At 44.5% G+C, this 22,906-nt stretch overlaps 3 protein-coding genes and 1 non-coding gene across 7 annotated transcripts in view; 1 reads left to right on the top strand and 3 right to left on the bottom strand.

The window, feature by feature from the left end:
• Nucleotides 1–551: 551 nt before the first annotated feature.
• On the bottom strand, nucleotides 552–9,328 carry KICS2 (KICSTOR subunit 2). Of its 2 annotated transcripts, XM_071733495.1 has the most exons (4): nucleotides 9,007–9,327; nucleotides 6,852–6,925; nucleotides 6,637–6,773; nucleotides 552–3,328 (listed from the first exon to the last, which is right to left on the bottom strand). In XM_071733495.1, the coding sequence occupies exons 1-4, from the start codon at nucleotides 9,239–9,241 to the stop codon at nucleotides 2,512–2,514; spliced, it is 1,263 nt and encodes a 420-aa protein (XP_071589596.1). In that variant the 5' UTR covers nucleotides 9,242–9,327; the 3' UTR covers nucleotides 552–2,511. The 2 variants fall into 2 exon arrangements, with proteins under 2 accessions (XP_071589596.1, XP_071589595.1); XM_071733494.1 differs by having other exon boundaries at nucleotides 6,637–6,925; nucleotides 9,007–9,328.
• Nucleotides 9,329–11,377: 2,049 nt separating this feature from the next.
• Nucleotides 11,378–14,975, bottom strand: RPL18A (ribosomal protein L18a). The gene is made up of 5 exons (XM_071733493.1): nucleotides 14,873–14,975; nucleotides 14,251–14,430; nucleotides 13,555–13,684; nucleotides 11,966–12,075; nucleotides 11,378–11,520 (listed from the first exon to the last, which is right to left on the bottom strand). Exons 1-5 carry the CDS (start codon nucleotides 14,888–14,890, stop codon nucleotides 11,428–11,430), a joined length of 531 nt encoding a protein of 176 aa, XP_071589594.1. The 5' UTR covers nucleotides 14,891–14,975; the 3' UTR covers nucleotides 11,378–11,427.
• Nucleotides 12,839–12,970, bottom strand: LOC139791844 (small nucleolar RNA SNORA68). The gene has a single exon (XR_011724055.1). It is a non-coding gene; the product is annotated as a small nucleolar RNA SNORA68 (small nucleolar RNA).
• Nucleotides 14,976–16,096: 1,121 nt separating the features above from the next.
• The window catches only part of XPOT (exportin for tRNA), a 28,424-nt gene continuing 21,614 nt past the window's right edge, over nucleotides 16,097–22,906 (top strand). The window contains exons 1-5 of one of the 3 annotated variants that reach the window (XM_071733490.1): nucleotides 16,227–16,398; nucleotides 16,814–17,195; nucleotides 19,915–20,048; nucleotides 21,352–21,434; nucleotides 22,575–22,631. In XM_071733490.1, the coding sequence (XP_071589591.1) occupies nucleotides 19,989–20,048; nucleotides 21,352–21,434; nucleotides 22,575–22,631 (200 nt within the window). In that variant the 5' untranslated portion in view covers nucleotides 16,227–16,398; nucleotides 16,814–17,195; nucleotides 19,915–19,988. Of the gene's footprint in view, nucleotides 16,399–16,642; nucleotides 16,734–16,813; nucleotides 17,196–19,914; nucleotides 20,049–21,351; nucleotides 21,435–22,574; nucleotides 22,632–22,906 lie in introns of those variants that run through there. The other 2 variants (XM_071733489.1, XM_071733491.1) reach the window with 2 other exon arrangements.

Here is a 22,906-nt window from a genome sequence, read left to right as displayed (position 1 = left end):
CACCCAGTTCTCTCCGTATCTGTTCCTTTCCCTCCCTTGTCACACCATGAGAGTAATGTTTGTAGTTCCCTTCAGCTTCTCATAAACCTAAACATTCAGAAATTATTACTCACATGTCAAATGGCTCCTCTGGCTGCTTCCCCAATGTCCTCTGCAAAAAAAATGCAGCAAACCACCCCCAGCACCGATAAGGACCAAAGCAAGTCTGGTTAGGTCCTGCACAGAAACATCACCTGCTGTCCCTTTCCCTTTCACAGAGAGACCACTCTCCAAAAACAGTGGCAGAAGCATGAAGTGAATCACTGGGTCTGCTGAACAGTCATGTCCTTTTCCTCTCCCTATAAAAACCACTGGGAACAGCCTCCAGCCACTTCAGCAACTGGTTAATGCTGCTCCAAATGGCAGCAGATTTCTCTTTCACCTCTTCCAACATATCCCCTGCAACCCAAGTATGAGCAAGGTGTGTGTACCACGAGGTCTCTTCCCCCATCCTCCTCTCTTCTTTCCCACAGATAGCTAAGTGGGACAGGGAAATACTGTAGAGACAGACAGAATTTGTACAATGCTTTATTACACTGCTGAAGACTGGGAACCAGTTCTGGCAACAGCCTCTTCTCTGTTACTCAGGCTGAGGAAGTCAGTAGTACAATGCTATTACAAGCTCACTGTCCCACAGAGGGAGGCACACAAACTCTCTCAACACTGTTCTTTGCAACTTTGTCCTATTAAATTGGCAATTCAAGCTGCAAAGTGTAACGTTGTCACAACCAGGGGCCCTCCAGCTGTTGGTATATTTGCAATACCTGCTATTTTCCAGTGACAAAGAGCAACTCTAAACTTTGAAGAGTGATACAGCACTCAGAATAAGACTTCAGGTGAGAGACAGCGGCACAGATATTCACAACAGACGAAGACACAACCATAGCAGAGCATGGGAGGCTCCATTTGGTACCAAGTGGAAAGTCAGAGCTTACATCTCGAGAACACGTTTGTGTGATTGTAAAGAAATCAGTACTGGCAGCAAGAGGCAAGACATGTTACCATAACCTTCTGGGGGAGAGAAAGGGCATTGGTAAAAGCCACGTCTGCAGTGGTATCTTTTATCCTTCGGTCTTACCAGAAAGCAGTATTTTGACTGAAACTCCCTTTTAAAGCAAGCGTGATGATGCTACACCTTATACAGTGTCAACGAAGGATCTAACTTTACTGCACTTAAATACATCACACAGCAGACCCGTAACAGTCCTCCATAATCCCCATGAAAGTGCACAACTGCATAGCTAACAGTCAGAAGAATCACACAATGTAAGGCTACAGGCACAGCCAAACAGACCCTTCCATTGTATTTGGAAATATTGATTTCCAAACACAGGGTAACAAAAAAAAAAAAAAAAAAAAAATACTTTTTCCAAACCTGCAGCCTAGAAGTGGTCAATGAGACATTTTAGAATGAGGTAAACACCTGCATAGGCTATATATTTAAATTCAAATTCCAAAAGTGATTTGGCTTCATTGTGAAATTATTTAAAACTGAATAGAAAGAAAAAAACTACATGCTTATAAAAATCTGAAAACAGATCAGGTTAACCCTAACAGCAAATCAGAAAATAACTTATTTACAAAGGGCTTTTCCTACTGTTTGGTTTTGTGTTTCTTGTTTGTTTGTTTCAAGTTAGCCAGCCAAAAGCATAATTTGAAAAGTTTTGCTGCTTTTCCCATGGAGCTATTCCTTGTAGAGTATCTGCTCAACCCCAGCTTGTCTCCTTCAGCTACTCTGAGCCAAGACTGGTGCTGGACACACAATGTCACAACACTCCAATGAACACTGGCCTTCCAGCCCATGCTGCAGCTTTTCTTGCCTCATCCTGTCTGGAGCAATGATAAAGCTTTATTACACAGGGTATTAAGTGAGAGTGGTGCTTAATAGAGTGTCAGAGACTTCAATTATACTCCAATATATTTGAAAATTAAGTTATAATTAAAAATAGTGCCTTTTGTGATTCCTGTATTTTATTTAACATGAGTCCTTGAAGGTTTTTTGTTTTTTTTTTTAATATTCCCTTGTATCAGTATTTAGTTCCCATAAATCATTCCAGTCAGGCAATGCAGTTTTATGAAAAGATAGTATCTGCTGTCCTTACTGCATTTTCAATAAACTCTGCAGAAGACAGTCAATGATCAGACTAAGATAAAGTGCATATATTCCTTTCTGATACAGGCAACAAAGTTGTGGACTGAAAAAAAAAAAAAAAAAAATCATACTTTTTGTGAAAACCACACAAAAAAATCCTACTGTGGCTATTTAGCACCCCACAATTAAGTCGTCCCACTGAGTACTGCTCAAAAATACTTTTCAAGTGTCTGTTAGCTTAAAAAAAGGAACTTACAACATTAAAAATAATGGTTCCTTTTTAATTAGACTCTGAGAATCATGAATTTATGTAACCCTTGAAAGCTACAGTTCCCTCAAGGCTGGCACACTGCCCTGACAGCTTGTAAGTAGTTTGCATTTTACCCTTTGGATCCAGGCTTCAAACTTGCAAAAGCTTTGGAGTTCTTAAGTGAATGTGAAATTTCATTGAGAAAAGAAATAAAATGATAGTCCCTTTCTGACTTCTTGGACTCAAAAATAACTACAATGGTAAAGTGAGGTTCAGGACGAGTTAGAAAGTACGTGCTTTGGACTTTGTCATCATAGAAGTGAACAACTTTCTCCAAACTGTTGAGGTCAGAGGTTCTGTCAGTCATAATCATGATTACATTGGGCCAGTGCATGACAGGCCTGTCGCTGGGCAGAGACACCACGGCAGGGTACTGATCCACTCCTTTGGGGGCTTCCCTGTAAGAATGGGGGTGATGATAACCATGTCCCTGAAAACTTTCTGATCCACGATTGTCAAAAATTAAGGACACGTTGACGGCATCGTACTTCCGGATGAAGCTGGAGATTTTCCCAAAGTAATCAGGGTTTGTTTTAGCAGTCAAAGTTTTCATTTCAGATGCTGTCGTTTGTCGGCTGAGAGCTTCATGAAAGTAAAAACTAAACTTGGCAAGAAGGATGTTTTTGAGTTTCATCAGCCAGAGGAAGAGGTGTGGAGGCTGTACAGCCTTCTGAGACTGCCCTCCAAACAGATGTTTCTTGGTCTCTCGCTGTTTCTCAAAAATTTGGCCCCAGGTCTGCAGTTTTGTGTGAGCACTGTGCAGGTTGACCAAGGATGGAAGGAACTTCCACTCTGAGATCTGAGCTTGAGCCTTTAAGAGATGTGCAAGCACATCCACTTCCAGTTGGAAACTGCTTTCAAGAGGACTGAGGATTGGATGATGAAATCTAGAAAACACAATGTTAGTCAAGACGTGAGAACTGCTGTACCCAACAGCAGTGAAATAATCAGATAGTATCTGTCAGTTCACAGACAGAAGAGCAAACATCAGAGTGATGTATAAACAGTTTTCAAAACAGTTCTTTTAACATAATTAGGGCAAATATTTTAATGAAGATATAGCACTTTGCATTTGGCAAAAATACCTGTCAAAAATTTCTCTATCAAAGCAAGGGAGTTGTGTTTCAAGAACAATCATGGTTTATCTTGATCCATGAACTACTATAACACCATTTCTTCTTAAATTCAAATGGGTTTGTGCCTACTTAAAATCCTTTCTGGTGGTTAAATGTCCTCATAGTTACAGAATAACAGTGAGATATTAAATCAAAGGAATTCTGTTACAAAATTGTTGTTTGTACAGAGACATTATGAGGAAGCCAAGCTGAGCTTTTAGCTTTTCAGTTTTTTTAATTCACAGTAAAACTATGCTGGAAATTAGTCAACAGAACCATGATTAACTGTATTTACAAAAGAACTAGGTCTCAAACTTCAACCCTTGGTGTACTAAAAGCAACTGATTCATTCCATAGTTTTCTCTTCTCTATTTTTTCTAAAGATCAGGGGGAAAAAAGACAGACCCCTTTCCTTGGTTCTCAAATTGTTTGTGAATTTATATCATCGATAAATAAATACTTAATTCGAACTGTGCAAAACTGTCCCACTTCCAGAAGCTAAATGCTTAATTTCATAAAGAATGTATCTCCAGCACAGGCAGAAGAGGCCTTTATAATAAATGTCTTCCCTATTAGGCATTAATAAATCTTAAAGAGGTTTCCCACAAAAAACAACCAACAGTTCAAAGAAAAGACTTGACAAGGTTTCCATTTAAGTAAAGACAGATTTATCCTCTCACTTCAGAAAAATATCCCGGGTATTGTTATTGCTTTAAAAAAAAAAAAAACCAAAACAATAATTATACGGAATTCTTCCAAACTTTAACAACTCATCTTCAGACAAAAGTGAAAGTGACTCCATTACTCCTCGCTACTCCCAGGACATAATACATTTAAACCACTTTGGAAATACTTGGTTCAAAACCAAGAGATTTAATTTTGGTGCGGACCAGAAGACAGAATGCTGTCTCTTCACTATTTTTTCTTTGACTTTCCATCAAGCTCTTGCCAAAACATTAACTTTTAGGCTTGTGAAAATCGTCTGACAATTTTATCACTACAATTAAAGTGTCCCTTTTTCTGACAGCCACAATACATGACTTGAAATGATTTGCTGTTAGGACGCAAGTTCAAATTTATTTGAAGAAAATGAAATTATGATTATCATAAATCAGATGATGCTCTGATAGCTCTGCACACAGGTTATGCTGGGTGACCAACCACCTTCTGTACACAGTACAGATCAGCAACTGTCCTATCTACCTGCTAGAGCAGAAACATAGGGACTGCTGGCTACATCTGAGAAGTCCAGAGCATATTTACTTTTCTTTGAACAAACAAGAGTCAATTAAAAACAGTACTCTGCTAACAGGCAACATTATATATTTCCAATTATTTTGGTATTCAGCAGAAAAACAATTTTGTTGCCAGGTATTAGGAGGGGGTGAATTAGAAAGGGATTATACAAGATTATTTGTTCCAGTATTTGTTCCACACCTGCAGGCAAAGCAGGTTCCTCTTTAATTTTAAAAGCAATTTAAAAATTCATACTAATGGGGCACTACCAAGTCTTCTGGATTAAACTTATGATGTACAGCTTCTCACTTCTACTTTGCTTCATGGCTCATTGGTATTTTCATGTCCAAATGGAGACCAGTGACAAATGGCATTAACTGGCATTCCAGAAGGGTTGATACTGGGACCAGTGCTGTTTAGCAGCTTTGTTGGTGGCATGGACAGTGTTGACAAGCTGGAGGGAGGAGAGGCCATCCAGAGGGACCTTGACAGGCTTGAGAGCCAAGTGTAAGGTCCTGCACCTGAGTTGGTGCAATCCCAAGCACAAATACAGGCTGGGTGGAGAATGGATTGAGAACAGCCCTGAGAAGGACTTGGGGGTGTTGGTTGATGAGAGACTCAACATGAGCCATCCATTTGTGCTTGCAGCCCAGAAATCCAACCGTATCTTGGGCTGCATCAAAAGAAGCATGGCCAGGATGTCAAGGGTGGTGATTCTCCCCCTCCACTCTGCTCTCATAAAGCCCCACCTGAAGTACTGTGTCCAGTTCTAGAGGTCCTAACACAAAAAGGACATGAAACTCTTGGAGGGAGTCAAGAGGAAGGCCACAGAGATGATCAGAGGGCTGGAGCACCTCTGCTATGAAGACAGAGTGAGAAAGTTGGGATTGTTCAGCCCGGAGAGAGAAGGCTCCAGAGAGACCTTAGAGCAGCCTTCCAGCACCTGAAGGGGGGCTACAGGAAAGCTGGAGAGGGACTTTTTAGAAGGACATGTAGTGATAGGAAACTGAAAAAAACAAGACCTCAGAATATTCTCCCCAAATGTCTTCTTAAGCACCATTTCAATGTCAGACTTTTTAAAAAAATCAACTACATTGAAAAATAACTGGCCACCTTGTTTTGATTCAAAATAAAGAGGCAGAAATTGAGTCTGTTGATAAGGACTGAAAAATTCACTCTTTTTGAATTGCCATCACTTCCAAAGCTCAAGTGTGTTAGATAGGAAATACCTGCCCCACAGTCACCTAGAAACATCCTGGAATTCTTGTAATAGGAACTGTAACTGTGAGAAACCATAATGGCAGCAGGGATCAAAGACTAGGAAGTGCATCTTCTACTAACTCAAATATCTCTCAAGACCAGACAGCTATGATGCAGCTTTTAGAATTAAGTAGATGTATATTCTAGGCTAAAAATAAAATTGGCACACACATATCTATTTTATCCATATACCAATTTTACCAAAGTCCATATGGAATTAAGTCTTGTTTCCTCTCCCCAACTCCCAGTGAAAAAACACAAGAAGTCTTTCACCTGTTACAAGGAAAATTACTCCTCTCTGCTGAACATGAACGTGCTGAGTATTAATTAAGGAAAAGTGAAGATGGCTCCTGGAACATGATGAGCAGAAACACCCTCCCTTTGTTATTTTTCTTCTTCAGAGGAGTCATATTTTGAGACTTCATACATTTGATGCTGCAACACAACACCCACCTCATTCATGCAAGAGGCTGTGTTGCTCAGCAGTCAAAGGAAAGCAAAGTCTTTACACTTGCTTTGAACCTCAACATCACTTATTACACATCATATGTCTGAGTACTTACTGCCAGCAAATAAGCACTGACCTTGAGCTGTATTTCTTTAAGATGGATTCCAAAATGTTTACCAGTTCCTCAGAGTTAATGAACTTTTGGGTGCTGAGCGTGTACATTTTTTCATAGAAGTCAGCAATTTCCATCCGAGCCTGAACAAAAAAACAGAGCTGTTCAGACAGGTGAGAAAGCAGCTCTTCCAAGTGAGGAGCTGTTCCTCCTAGTGCATTGCGACCCGTCGCCACCACCTTCTTCAGCTCATTATGCAGAGATGTGTAGATGGTTCGGATGGAGTCCTTTCGGCTGAAGAATGACTGACCACCTGTTCAGATAAATATGGAGGTATTACCAAAATCCAGGGACAGCAAAGATAGACAGCAATACTGGAAAAAGTGTCTATAACCACACTTGGTTTTCCCTAGGGGCTCCTAACTGTTGTTTAATCGCAGCCTTTTTTAAAATCAAGAAACAAATTTCAGTGTGCTACTTAGCAAGCAACTGAATTAAACCCAGGATATACTCAGAAGACCTTTGTGCCATTTCATGGAAGTTACACTTGTCCTAATTCGTACTTCAGCAGCCAATGACTGCTGCAAAACTTCTTCAGCTTCCTGGTATCTGCCTTAGCTACACTGTGACCTTTCAGAAAGGAGTTATGTTAACTTTGCTACTATATAAGGCCCGGAAACAGTGTTAATTTGCACAAGTCAGAAGAATCAAGTCATCGTGAGATTTTAATAGTCTCTATTCCTATTAATTACTCTAGATCTTTTCAAGAAAATTCCCCTAACAGTACCTCTTCAAACTCAAAGCACTCCCAATATGCAAAGTAACTGTTAAATGGGAATCCTATGACATCTGTGTGCACAAAACAAACGTTTCAAGTCCCTACACAATCTTTTATAAAACAGAATTCAAAGGCAAAACAATCACAGTTTATCACAGTGAGACAACAGCACAGGTTCATCCATAAATAAAACAAGGGGCTGCGGGGAAGAAGTACTCGGTACTTTTCTCTCTACCTGCTCAACACTGAAGGATTAAAAACAAAACCCAAAATGCAGAGTGTCAAAGATATTTAACTTTGCCACTAGCAAAAGACTGTGCAAAGACACTACCCTTACTTTGCAAATTCTATTTACAGATGGCCTTACATGCTGCTGTGCACTCAAGAGCTGGAGTGGAACAAGGACCACAAGGACTGAAACTGAACCTTTAAAAGACATTTCAAATTTGGGTTCCACATTAAAAGTACTTATAGATTGTGTAACGAGGGATAGTCCTCTTCACATCCATTTTACACAGCTAACATTCAAAATCAACCTTAGCAACTTGAGGCAGAAAAACAGAACTGATTGTCATGGAGAAACAGCTACCTTCCTACACCAAGAGTTGCCCCCGGGACATAGAAAGGGTGAAGAAACATCTGGTGCTGTTGTTCATCAAGTATATAGACAAACAAAATTTTGACCTTTCACTTTTTAAAGTCAGCTTATCAGACAAGAGTTTTTTCTGTAAAGCTCTTCTCATAAAATAGTTTCAAGTCACCCCTTAAACACCAAAGCAGAATTTTCTTGACGCTGTACCGCATTACACCAGGCTCATTTTCTTTGATCCACTCACCATGCTAGTTTGCAGCTCAAAGAAAAAACTAAGCACCTTTGCCCAGAGGGCGACATGATGACTGCTAGTGCTGCACCAGTTTGGGATTTTTCTCTTCACTTTCTTAGACAGAAGCAGCCAAGACTATGGCAAAAATTTCCAGATACCCTGCAACGTCTACATGAATAACGATTTCTAGGAGGCCTTCTTCAGCCCCGAGTACTTATACATATACAGCTCTAATATTCTGCCCCAGAACTGTGATGTGGAAAAGCTCTAACCCTTTGGTTACCTCACTGAGCTCACCTTCGCCAGAATTTCAGCCAGATTATCCCGGCAGAGAAACACCCCTGGCTAAAACTTGGGAACGGCAGCTGCAGCCTACCAGCCAATAAAGAGAAAAACTTATTTGCACATCCACTGCGCCACTTGCGCTCTTAATTTTTTTTCAGGGGTAGCTCAAGCAGCACAGCCGATTTCTGACTGGGCCCACGGACATTTGCTGTCCCAGCACGTGTGTTTCCCAGACACGCACAGACACGCACCTCACCGAGGCCAGCGCCCCTAGGTACCTAGCGCTGTGCCACCACCGCCTGAGAGATCACCTCACAGGGCTACGGCACCCAAGCTGAGCACCCGAGGAGCTAAACCCGGGCCAGGCCGTGAGCCGGCCCCGCCGCGCTGCGCCTCGGCAGCGGCCTCGGGAGCGAGCCAGGGACGGCCCGGGAGAGGCGAGGAACAGGAACAGGGGCCCGAAGGACGGAGCGGGATCCCTCCCCCCGTGTCGCGGCCGGGCGGTACCTAGCTTCTGGCCCAGGAAGGTCATGCTGTGGTAGGCCTTCTCGGCGGCGGCCAGGTGCGCCAGCCCGGCCAGCAGTGCCAGCCAGCTGGCCCCCGCGCTCTTGTTGCCCTCCCGCTCCTTCTCCACATTGTCCTTGGCCTTGTCGTAGGAGAAGATGCCCAGGTGGGAGAAGAACGTCTCCAGCACGGCCTGCTCCACCGGCACCGGCGCACCCAGCGGGATCGATTCCCCCATCCCTCCCGGCGCCGCCGCCGCCGCCACAACGGAGACGACTTCCGGGTGCGGCCCCGTGACCCTCCGAGGCGAGAGGCTCGCGCCGCCTCTCCACGCGCGCCCGGCCTTGCCACGTGACAAGCGGGGCGGTCACGTGACGGGCCGGAAGGGGCGGTGCCCCTGTCAGAGCTGTCGCCCCGCGGTACCGACCCGGCCCAAGCTGGGGAAGAATCAACCCCCTCCCTCACGGTACTGCTGTTCGGCTGAGTCTCTCCCAAGCAGCTGCAGCTGCTGAAACCAACAGCCCTTCAGGCAGTGCTGCCTCTGAGGCCGATACCGCCGGCTGCTTGCAGCTACGGCTGGAGAACGGCGTCCGCCGAACCAAAGCTGCTGCTGGGCTCCGGGAGACATTTCATACTCCGGAAACAAAACGGGGGAAAACGGGTCACGCTTGTCTCTGCTTTGGGGAGGAGCGGACCAAACAGGTGACCCAAATTTGGCCAAATGGAGCTTTCCATACCATACACATCACACCCGGTATAAAGCTGAGAGATGGCAGAGGTCAAAGCTGCTTCATTTGCTGGCGGTGCTGCCCTGGGAGGACTCAGATCATTTGCTGCGATCCTGATCATAGAATCATAGAATTGGCTGGGTTGGAAGGGACCTCAGAGATCATCAAGTCCAACCCTTGATCCACTACTGCTGCAGTTACCAGACCATGGCACTGAGTGCCACATCCAGTCTCTTTTTAAATATCTCCAGGGATGGAGAATCTACCACCTCACCGGGCAGCCCATTCCAATGTCTGATCACCCTCTCAGTAAAGAAATTCTTTCTAATGTCCAACCTAAACCTCCCCCGGCACAACTTGAGACCGTGCCCTCTTGTCTTGCTGAGAGTTGCCTGGGAAAAGAGACCAACCCCCCCCTGGCTACAACCTCCTCTCAGGGAGTTGTAGAGAGTGATGAGGTCTCCTCTGAGCCTCCTCTTCTCCAGGCTGAACAGCCCCAGCTCCCTCAGCCTCTCCTCATAGGATCTGTGCTGGAGTCCCTTCACCAGCCTGGTTGCCCTCCTTTGGACCTGCTCCAGGACCTCGATATCCTTCCTGAACTGAGGGGCCCAGAACTGGACACAGTACTCGAGGTGTGGCCTCACCAAAGTAACTTAAATGAAGTTATGAGGTCTTTATTCTTACCGGTAACCATTTTGAATTCTGCATGCACAAAGAGCCACCTTCTTCCTGAAATCAACTATATGTACTTATCATGCCTAAGGAGCAAAACCAGTGTGGGACTTTATAGCTGCTCAACAATGGATTTTGACCTGCAAAGCTTCTTAGTGTAATCTTGGCTTATTGATGAGATATTTGGTAATTTAAATCAGCATCTGAAACACTGACCTGTTTCAAAGCAACCATAGCTGTAAGCAGTAGGCTGCCAATACTTTACAAGTAGGAAGCTGAACATGAGCCAGCAGTGTGCCCAGGTGGCCAAGAAGGCCAATGGCATCCTGGCCTGTATCAGGAACAGCGTGGCCAGCAGGTCTAAGGAAGTGATTCTGCCCCTGTACTCAGCCCTGGTGAGGCCACACCTTGAGTCCTGTGTCCAGTTCTGGGCCCTTCAGTTCAGGAAGGAGATTGAGGTCCTGGAGCAGGTCCAGAGGAGGGCAACCAGGCTGGTGAAGGGACTCCAGCACAGATCCTATGAGGAGAGGCTGAGGGAGCTGGGGCTGTTCAGCCTGGAGAAGAGGAGGCTCAGGGGAGACCTCATCACTCTCTACAACTCCCTGAAAGGAGGGTGTAGCCAGGGGGGGGTTGGCCTCTTTTCCCAGGCAACCCTCAGCAAGACAAGAGGGCACGGTCTCACGTTGTGCCAGGGGAGGTTTAGGTTGGACATTAGAAAGAATTTCTTTACCGAGAGGGTGATCAGGCATTGGAATGGGCTGCCCCGGGAAGTGGTGGATTCTCCATCCCTGGAGATATTTAAAAAGAGACTGGATGTGGCACTCAGTGCCATGGTCTGGTAACTGCAGTGGGAGTGGATCAAGGGTTGGACTTGATGATCTCTGAGGTCCCTTCCAACCCAGCCAATTCTATGATTCTATGATGGGTGATTCTCAAGTATCCCGGAGACTTTCCAAAAACCAGGGAGTCAATGGTTCAAATAAGACCTTTATTACAACACAGAGTTGACAGCACGTTTCCCTATTTAAAAGAAAGTATTTGGTCTCTTGGTGGTGAAACGTGGTTTGTGCTGGCGACGCAGAACTCTGTGTGGCAGAGGGAACTTGATCTTGGAATCCTGCAAGAAAAATATTTGTGTTAGTGGGGGGATGAGATGAACAACACAGAAGAGCTTGAAATAAATACCTAGGCTGTATTTAACTGAAAATTCATGCACTGAGAGTGCATGAGTTATGAATCTACAGATTAGATAAACCTCACAGGAGCTAATGATGCCTTCATTTTGCATTTCTTTTTTAAATAAACGCCTGTTGAAGGCAAGTTCTCCGCAACTTAATATATACTTGTTTTGACCTTTCAGTTCTAGCATTAGAAGACATCCTTAACAGTATGCTTTACGTATGTATGACATACACAACTACATCACCATAAACCTGTGCATGCAGCTTTGGTTTTCTACCCATTTTTGCCTGCAAAGGAAACCTGTACCAGGCAAGGACTCCCTCCTTCCATTCTAGCACCAGGCCAGGACCCACCAGCCCCTGCAGTGTTACTGCACTTACGTGGAACTGCTTGACTGCTGGTCTACGGCACTTGCTGGCAGCAATTTCCTCAACTTTCATGATCTGAATAGAGTGAGCACGAGCACGGTGACGGGCTCCCATATCACGGTCTGCAACAAGAGAACTCATTAAAAATAACACTTAAGACGTTTTTAGTTCCAAAACCTTACTATCATCTTTTCAGAAGTACTTACAGTAACATCTACAACTTTAAAAATTTCTGATCAACTCTTTTATTTAATCACATCTGAAAGCGATGGCAAAAGTGTCACAGAACCAACACGCAGCAACAAATTCTTCCTGGAACTCACAACCAGAACTCTGTAAGTAACAGTGCCAAATTATTCTTCCTGTCTGGTTTCAAGAAGGCAGGCACCTCAGAAGTAATCTAAACTAGGACTATTTTATTTTAACAAGAAAACTGTGATCCAGAATTAACACTGAAATACGATTACAGGAGAGACGTGAACTTCCAAAAAAATTTCCCTGACAAAAGAATGATGCAAATAAAGGTAGGATCTGAGTTTATCTTTACTTATCTTAAAATTAACAAATGATAGAAACATGAATTGATATTTGGCCCACAATATTACACTTTCAGAATAGGAGGAAGACATTTCTTTGTAGACTATCTGAAAATTTCTCCCTGCAACAGTGAAAGTCATTGCCTGCCAATTATGATGTCCACAGCTAGTTCCACAAGCATTTAAAATATTACTGTACTTACAACACTTCCCATGAAGATCAATCTATTTTAAAAATACCCATCAAAAGTATTCTTGAATATAAAGGTATCAAAGTCTTTGTATCATGACAAATTAAGCTCTCAGGTCCCTTAAGCAGTCCTTCAGTCTGGTAATTAGCAGGAATTATTAATGTAGAACCTTAAATTTCACTTTCAACAGCACTGCAGCTTATGAAAGGCGACAAGATACATTTAATATTTGCACACATGACAAGAATATCATTATTTAGAACAATATTCTTTGGGTTTTTATGTGCATTCTGTAGTGTTGATATAAAATTCCTCGATTAACGTATCAACAGCTTCAGCTATACAAATTGTCTGTTCCTCAAGGACTTCACATAAAAGGCTGAAATCACAACAACCTTTAATTCTCCCTGAACAAAGGCAAAGAGTTCTTGGAGCTGAGATTTAATTCCACCACCACCCCCCAATTTTTTTAAATTAACCTGCTCTCCACAGGACAGATGATAATGTGATACCCGAAGTATTCTCTGTGAGACTTAGGAAGACACATTCAACTATTTTAAACAATAAATACAATGCAAAACTGTATAAAGCACCTCAAAGGTCATGAAACTCTTAGTCTGTGTGGCAAAACTTACTACTAGAATTGTAGAAAGTCAAACCAGGATGCATGGAAATATTTTCAGTGTAACAAGATACCCCACACATACCCAAGCATCTATGCACTTATCCAGGAACTCCCCACTTTGTTTTTCCAGTGCTTCAACTATCTTAAAATGGATAAAGCAATCACGCTTTACACTCACCTTAAGATTTAATCTTGTGCTTATATAGTAGTCTTACTATTATATACCTTGAACAGGTAAGAGGTACTTACAGCACTGAGTGACAGCACCAGCTGTGGTCAGGTCCCTGTACTCCCGGTACATGTTGTGCGTTCCGCTACGAGAATCGTAGCGCAACCAAATACCAAAATTTTTTACTTTCAGAGGGGACTTCTCATACACCTGGAATTACACAAGAGCACAAAAGGAGTTGAGATGGTACATCATCAGCATCTCACAAGTTTAAAAATATTGTAGAGCTCAAACAAATTCACTGTGTTAAGTCTTGCTGTCAAATACAAACAACTATTTTATCTTTCCCCACACCAACATGGCCACATTTCAGCCTTAATCGTTCCAAGTGAAGAGTTTTACTAATTCTGTGTGGCAAGAAAAATACACAGAATGCCCAATCTTTAAAAATTATGTTTTGGGCATGAGGACATGGGAGTGTAAGCATATAAATATCTAATTCTCAAGTCCATGACTCTTAAAAGGCATATTCCACATGCCTAAGAACCAGACAGCAACACTAATGACAGTTCGTAACTCTGCAATGCTGAGAATCAAGGTTTTACTTTACTAGACTTGTACTTCCACTTAAAAAAACCCAAATCGTCATCTTCACAGCAAGTGAGGATAAAACAATTCCAAGCTCATCCCTAACGGGTGTGCAAAATTCCGTCCCTATATACCAGCTGGAACCCCTTACAAACCTCCCTCTTTTTATTTGTTTTTTAATCCCGCACCTGTCCACAGTACACAATCTCTCCAGAAGATTTCTTCATCTTCTTCAGCTGAGAGACGAAGTACCAGAACCGGGACTTGGCGACAACATGGTTCGGAGCGAAGATCCGCATGCGATAGAGCGGAGGGGTCGTGCATTTCGGCGTGGGCAGGCATCGCCCCACCACCTTGTACTCCCGCAGCTGGAGGGAGACGAGAGACAGGCCGCTTGCAGCACCAGCCCAGCCGCGCCGCGCCGCACCGCCGGCCCAACCACCGCGCAGCCACCACCGCGCCGGCCTAACCCCGCCCCGGGCCCATCCCGGCGAAAGGACCGCGGCGAGAGCAAGCAAACCGAAGACAACGGGAAGAATCCACCGGCCCAGGTAGATCACCCCGCGGCCCCACCGCTGGCCGACCGAGGCCCCAGCGCAGAGGCGGTGCGGCCTCCTCACGCGTCTGGTGGGAGCGACGGCGCCACCGCCATGTTGGCCGCTCGCCTCCCTCATAGGCCGGGTCGCTTTTGAACGCGCTGAGGCCTCTCTCGAGGCCGCAAGCCGGCAATATCGCCCTCCCAACTGCCGCCTCAGTCTCAGTCCCGATCCCGGTCCCGGCCATGCCCCCCGCGCCCCGGCCTTCGCTCACGGTTCCCGACGCCTTCATGGCGCTCCCTCCTCCGCGGCCCGCAGGAAGGGAAAGGCCGCGTGCGTCGCCGCCTCCCGTCACCCGCCCGCCATAGCCCCGCCCCCCCGCTGTCCTCCCCTCCCATTGGCTGGGGGCAGAGCGCGATTGGACGAGGCAGCCGTCAGTCTCCGCCCCAGGCGGCCGGCGCTGGGTCCCGGGACGGCTGCGCACGCCTGGCCTGGTCCGGGCCCCGCCCGCGGCAGGGACAGCCCGGCGCTGAGACAGCCCGGGCGTGGGAGATCGTCCTCCTCTGCCCACCGTAGCCAGCGGTGCCCCGGGACCGCATGGTCCCGGTAGGAAGAGGCTCGGCTGTGTACGACTCCGATTCCCTCCTGCCCTGCTGGCTTTGCTGCGTAGGACACGGCAGGGAAGCCCCGGGCGGAGGCAGCACCGTGCTCTTCTCGGGGCGGTAGCCGGATATGCTGAGCGGCCGGGGGGGTCTTTTTCACCCGTGGCTACCGTGAATTGACCTTGTGGATCCCCCGCACGCTCAGTCTGGTGGGGGTCGTCTTTGTCACGACAGGTCCCGAGTCCTCGCCCTGCCGTGCACCACCAGCTCTGCAGTCACGGCGAGTGGCAGAGCGGTGCCACCTCCTTCTTTCCAAGGCCTGGGAAGATTCAGTAACAACGACGCTGCTGTGACGAGTTTGTAAATAGCTGCATCTTGTTGCTGCGGTTACTTGTGTTTAGTCTTTTTTTTTTTTTTTTTTTTTTCTTCTTGAAGCCTGACCCTACAAGGCCCGCGGGCGTCTGGTGACCCAAACCCCCTGCACAGAGGGGTTTCCATGCAAAACATCTTGCGGAAGAGGCTGATGTCACGTCTGCAGACATCAGCTGCACTGCTCGACTCCTCACAGAGGAGACCACGCCGGGGCTTTTGCAACTCGTGCGCTCGGGCACTTCCTCGTGCGTGTCACCGCGGTCAGGACACGTGGAGCTGGCAACAGCGGCACGGAGCGTGCGGCACGCAGAAGGAGTTTGAGGGCAGAACGGGCCGGTCCCGATTTAGGAAATCGGAGCAATTGGTTTATAGTAACGTGGAACAGCACAGACACGTGGCTCGCCGCTCTACCGGCGTGGCGGCCGCGCCCCCGTGCCGCAGGGGGCGGGACTACAGCTCCCAGAGTGCGGCGGGGCCGGAGCGGCGGCGCATCCCGGCGTGCCCGCGGCCGGCAGCCTGGTCGGAGGGGGGAGGTGAGCGCCGCCGGCAGGGCCAGCGGGGAGGGCGCCGCGTGGCACGCTGGGAGTCGTAGTCCCGCGGCCCCGCCGCGGGCCAGCGGGCGGGTTGAGGGGCGGGGGCAGCTCTGCTTCCCGGAGGCCGTTCCTTACGTGCGAGGGCCGCGGCGCCTCCCCTGGGCGTCCTTCTCCTCCCGCCGCCTGCTGAGGCGGCGCGGCCTGGCCCGGCCCGGTCCCTATGCTCGTGGCGGCTGCGGAGTTATGGGGTTGGGAGCCGGCAGCCCCGCCGCGATGGAGGAGTGACCGGGAAGGTAACGGCGGGGGGGACGGAGCACGACACGCGGCGCGGGGTGACTCAGCCCGGCAGGGGCGGGGGGGGCTGGGCCGTTGGTGGGGGCCTCCGCGCTTTGGCGGCGGGGAAGGGGTGGTGTGGGCGCACGCGGGCGTCGCCGTTGAGCTGGCGGCGGCGGGAGCTCCCTCGAGTCACCCGTCCGGTTATAGTCAGCCCGGTGCCGCCGCCGCCTCCTCCGCAGCTGTGAAGCTCTGAGGACTTAGTGGGGGAAGGCAAGGCACCGCCACCTCACCGCCCGGCCCCGCTGCTGGGGGAGCGGGGGGGTGCCGTACTCCGCCGCTGCTCCGTGAGCTGGTGAGGGCGGGGGGGGTGGTGGTGTGCGTGAGTGCGTCCGCAAAAAATACCGGGATTTTCTCTTCTAACGTACGGTATAGCTTGCGGTGCGGTTTTATCTTCCCGTTTTGCGGGAGCTGCCTGGGGAGCCGTTCCCCGTGATAGCTCCGGTGGGGGGAAGGAAGTCACCGTAAGCTCCGAGACTGCGACGTGACAGGAGGGACCTCCCCGCACCTCCATATTCCGCAGCTCCCGTCCTGCCTCAGCACGGATCTTCTCCGCCGGGAGTGCATTGTCACTGGCAGCGGCTCCGGGAAGGGCCCAAGGGGTTAAGCGGCAGCCCCGGAGGCGGTGGGGTGCCCGGTCGCCCTCTGCGTCTGAGGCGCTGAGTCAGGCAGCGGGGTCGGGTCCCCCGCGGGACGGGGCTGCCCGAGCCCTTTGGGGGGCACGAAGGCCTCGCTCCTCCCGGGGAATTCCTGGCCGGTAAGAATGTGCCTGAGATGTAGACCTAGTATGGCACTTGCAGAAAGAAAAAGTTTCTCGGCCAGTTGAAAAGTTCTCGAAGTAGCTGTAATTACACAGCTGTTAATTTTAACCACGTGTTAGGTCAGTGTCAAGGCTCTAGACCCCTAAGGGTCTGAAAATACGCTCAAGATTTGCAGCAAGCAAAGCCACGATCAAAAAAAGAGTGCAAAAGATGAGCTGTGCCGTCTTTGTTTCATTAGAGAGAAAACTGAGGGAATTGAAATGGAGCATGTGACTGGCTCCCTGGGTGCTATCACAGTCTTTTAAATACCTAAAATGAGTGTTGTAAAAGAAGTATTATTTAATTACTAATTGTTCCTGTGGTTATCATCTGTAGTTAAAATGCTCTAAATGCTTTCATTACTAGGGTATATCTGGATCTAAGGTACACACCTTTGACCGTGTTATTGTAGTTAAACTGGGAAATCTTTCCCACTTGAAGTGTGACCACAGGTTTTTTCCTGGCTTCCTCTATGAAAGCAGTTTCTACAGTTGAATGCATTTATAAGTATTTAATATGTGAAAGGGAATAAGCTATCCTGATGAGGTATACATATACCTGTATGACTTCATTGCTAAGGAACTGCACCCTCCTAATTATAGTAAGGTCAGTTTGCCACCTAGCTTAGTGTACAGCTTAACAAAAAAAGCATGTGTGTAAACTAGACAGTACTTTTTACACAGCAGCACAGTAACTACTAATGTTATTGAGTGTTTTTGAGAAATAAAACTTGAATTAGCCACATACTTGATGTTATAGGTGAGTATATCTTGCAAGGGTTTTTCAAAGTGCAAGTACGATTAAAATTGCAGTTTGGTTTTGCATTTGAAATGCAACTGGCTGGTAGAACAGATTTGTGGTGGAAAAGCTACCTGCTTAACTAAAACCATGTAGCATGAGAAGCTATTTAGTTAGCTTTCTCAAAAGGTTTATTACATTCAAATAGTCTCTCTCATTAGTTGTCTTCTAGAGATAGCTTAGAAAATGATGTATGCTAGAAGATGAAATTTTAAATATGCTCATGTAGCATATACAAAATTAGTAGAATAGGTTGGCATTGCTGTTAGCTAAACAAATGAAGATAATACATGTTTGAGACAGGTTATTTTCGATGGCAAAACTTGAAGATTACTACCTTTTGGGCAGATAACATAGTAATATCAGCAGGAAAATATGTTTCTATATATGAAATCATTTATTTGTATAACTTGGCCACACCCTAATCAAAAGATGCTGTAAAAATAATTTTCCCTGCAGCTCTTTACCTTTACTTTAATCTGGCTGTTTTGGATGTTGATTATGGAGAAAACAAGCTGAGGGCTGGGGACACACAGGGAGAAGACTCAGCAGAGTAACTTTAATCCCTAAAGGTTTTGACCCTGAGTGGGATTGCTCTGCGTTAAGGCAGTGTGTGAAGTTCCTTTTGCCACGAGTCATTGCTTTGTTCCAGATTTTCTGGTTTCTGTACTGCTGCAACCTGCAAAAAAAAATTTTTTTGGTACAAGCTCAGTTTTGCTTATTGAATTGCTTTTCATGAAGCATTTTGTTACAGTGTATTCTGTAATGAGTCTTATAAAAATTACTGTTACCGTGTTAAATTTTTGGCTCTCCTTTTAAGGCACTGTGCCACCTTTCTTCCAGGGAGGGAGGGTGAACACTACGGCACAAGACAAAGGCTTAAGAAATCTGGAGTTCTACCTGTAGGCATGTCAGCAGCTTCATAGCACAATTTCTTTGTATTTCATCTCATCCTCATGTCAATCGTCTTTTCCCTTACTTCTTCCGTACTTAGATAACAAGGCCTTGGTTTAGGCCTAAATAGCTATGTTACCAGGAGAGTTGGTGGGGCTTTGAAGGATAGATGGCTTTGTGTCCCCTCTTGTAGTTAGCAGATTTTTAGTATCCTAGTATTTGACAAAGATTGGTTGCTTTTTTTTTTTTAATTAAGTTTTTTGCAAGAGCCCCGTGGAACAGGCTGTAGAGAGGCACATCATCTTTAGAACATTTGTCTAGATTGCTTGTTGATTTTATGCTGAATTTTCTAAATAAAAATCAATACTAGCAAATCAACATTCAGTAGTAGGAACAGAAAACTTTATTAACAAACTCAGCGTGGTGTATTTTGTGGTTAATTTCTAAGACACTTCTCTTGTGTGCACTTGCTTTAGAAGACAGACCTCCTAATAGCTTTGCCCCTCCCTAGAGGAAATACTTCATAAGTGTTTCTATATCTTGACAATATTAGAGATGAGTAGAGATCTTTTTTTTCAGTTGTAAAGTTTGTGGTGGGAAAAATACCTTGGTCTGTCATTTAAGTAGCAGATTTTTGCTTATGTCACATCTTTCTGAAGCCTCTGCATGCCTGAAATTTGAGTTGAAGCCTTTCAGCTGAACAGTATTTATCATACCATTTCTCTGTTAATTAAGATGTTAGCACTTTTCAAGATAACTGATACATGGAGAGTTCAAATATTCCCTCTCCAGTAAGTTTAGTACTATTTAAAGTTGATTAAAGGACTTAGAATCCTGAAGTATGTCAGAAGTATGGGTGTTCATGTTTTGGTGGAGAACATACTATGTGTCTGAGGTTTGTTGCCAAGCTTGTGTGGTTTTTGCAATCCTGTTTTTATTTTTATTGTTCTGGTGAGTAAATAAAGTTTCTTTTTCTATTTGCAGATGGTTGTAGTTTCCCCTCTACAAGAAGTGGGCAAACCAGTTAGGAGTAGGAAACAAGGAGTATAGCAGCAGACATGGATGAACAAGCCCTTTTAGGGCTAAACCCAAATGCTGATGCAGACTTCAGACAAAGGGTATGTGATTAACTTATCTCTAATAATTTGGGATGCTGCTTCAGTGCAAAAGTCTCACATTCTCTTGGGGAGGGGGGGTTTGTTCTGTTTTTCTTAGTTTTTTTTTTTTTTAATTAACTAATACATAGGGTGCATAGTAGCAAGTACAAAACAAAGTCATGTTGCAAGCACATAAGCTGAAGTCCATGTGTCACCATTTCTGTGAAATTACACGAAACACAGATTTTTTTTTTTTTTCTGGACTCTTGTTTCTTACAATATGGTACTTATGTAGATTTCCATAGAATGAAAAGCAGCCACTGAAATCAATGGGTTGCTTACAGTTGCCCTTTTCATTCTTAGATTTGGGGTTTTATTTTTAATTTGAATGGTTTACCTACATTAGTGTCTTTTAATGAAATGTGTGTTTTCAGATAATGAAGCTTGTATTAGCATAGATTAGGTTAAGAAATGTTATGTGAGGATCAGTTACATCATGAGACATATGCTGCTGTGAAAAGGCATTGCATTTTATATAACTATTTAATGACCAAATATTTCTGCATATTGACTAGAAACATGATTTTGGGAAATTATTTGGTGAATGGAAACAATTATGATCTAATGCAAAAAAACCCCCCAACAACTCAGCAGCTAAGAAACCTCCTTGAAATACATGCATTCACAGAATTGAAATAATACTATGAGCTAATCACTATTTCAAAATTTACTGTGTTGTATAATAGGCCACACTAAACATCAAAACACTTAGATGAACTGTTGTCAGAAGCTATTTAGAAATTCTAATAAGCATTAGAAGCATTTTAGATTATCTAAAATTTGGTAGTTTTTTGCAGTCTCTAATAGATTCACCAATTGACAGTTGTCAGGTGGTCAGTGTTTGAACATTTATTGAGCATGAGGTGCTGAATACAGGCAAAGTGGTGGAAGATAAATGGTGAGTTGTTTCCAGTGAAGAATCTAAATCACTTTCTTTGTGGATTTTGTGGAAGGAACAGGCCCTGCATAACCCTGTTTCCAAAGGTCACTTCTAACCTCAACATTTGTGATTTAATGGCTTTTATATTCAAGTGACAAAAATCTTAATGTTAACTGGAAATGTGTACCTATAATATTAGTGTTTGAAGAAACATCGTTTTGTTGTGGTAGTTAGGAACCCTTATACATACTTGGATGTACCCAAATACTGTTTGTTTGTTTGTTTTGAAGTAGAGCTGTTTAAATATGAGTCCCAAGTGTGAATGAGGTGGCTTGCTGTGTGGTTTGTTCTCCTTTTAAATTAAACTTATATTGATGTTTGCAGGCATTAGCCTACTTTGAGCAGCTGAAGATATCTCAGGATGCTTGGCAAGTCTGTGCAGAAGCATTAGCTCAGAGCATATACAGGTAATGTAGATAAGAATCATTGCTTGTATGTTTGGGTTGTATGTTTGGGTAAGGCTTTAGTGCTTCAGCATAGCAGGTGAACTGTAAATTGTTTAAAGTTATTATGGTCTTGACACTACTTTTAGTATAATAATTTTGTGGCTGCTGTATAATGCCTTTCAAGGAATAGCAATGTATAAATAAAACTTCATATTAATTTAGTAGCCTAAAGAGTGCTGCTTTAGGAAATCCAGGGGAAAAAAGAATGGCTTCTAGTGCTGCCTCCTTGGGGAGGAAAGAAATATTGAAAATTTCCCGTTGTGAGACTATAGGTGTTATATGTGGTTACCTCAGTTCCTTGCCTCTGTTCTATGGAGTAGGCCATCCCATTTTTCAAGATGTGGAATGTTTAGTCACCACTGGTTTTGCATGGAGTTGTGTATTTACAGCTGCACACTAGGTTGCTGTATATGTATATATGTATATATATATATATAACTCAGGTTGGAAGAAGACTGAGGGGTGTATATCTCTCAAATGATTTATAGAATGCTTTTTTGTGAATAATTGTTGGAGTCAGAAATTGATAAGAGTATGCAGTAGTTAACAAAACCACACAAGATGTGAAAACAGTGGTTTATAATCTTTAACAAAGTACATATGATAGCATTTTTAGATACTAAGATAAAAAAAAAACCTGTGTAGATTATATAGCTTATCACTTCCTAATTGATACCTCTTTAGCTTTGCTGTTTCAAGACTCAATGTATAACTTGCACTTAGTGTACTAATGGACTCTGAATGTATTATTGAAGCCTGACAGATTTTTCTAATGGCAGGACATGATAGCTATTGTGGTTTTGTATGTTCAATACTGAAATAAAAGCACTAAAAATTGGCAGGTATAGGAAAAAGAGATTACAACATTAAGCATCAACATTAATTTAACAGTTGCTCATTTTTACCAGATGAATTTGAACATTTTACCAAATTAAGTATTTGTCTTTTTTTTTTTTTAAGTACTAGCATTTTTCTCTAGTGCACAGTAACATTTAATTTACTGGAAGGATGATATGGTTGAAATATTTGAGGATTTTATTTTTTTCCCCTGAAAAGTGTACTGTTTCATAACCAGGAACATAATTTTTTCTTCTTTTTTAGTGATGATCACATCAAGTTCTTTTGCTTTCAAGTTCTGGAACATCAAATTAAGTTTAAGTGAGTAATCTTGTTGGATTTTGAGCACACTGTAATTAGTTTAACACCTATGTATGGCCCAATGCAGACCCAGTTACCAAGGATTACTTGAAACTTGCTTAGCCATTCCTTTCTAGAGATTCAAGCCTTACTCTGTACTCTCACTGATTTTTGCAGAAAAGAGTCATGCAAGCAGCAGTCTTGCTCAGTACAGGGTCCTGGACTTCAGACAGAGCCCTATTCATTCAGTAACTCTGGCAGAGACTTCAGGAGAAAGTAGTCTTTTCACTGCGTGG

This window comes from Heliangelus exortis, chromosome 1, assembly GCF_036169615.1.
Source record: "Heliangelus exortis chromosome 1, bHelExo1.hap1, whole genome shotgun sequence".
In the NCBI taxonomy this organism is placed as follows: domain Eukaryota; kingdom Metazoa; phylum Chordata; class Aves; order Apodiformes; family Trochilidae; genus Heliangelus; species Heliangelus exortis.
The sequence above is the reverse complement of the archived record's forward strand: the minus strand, read 5'-3'. Positions and strand labels throughout refer to the sequence as shown.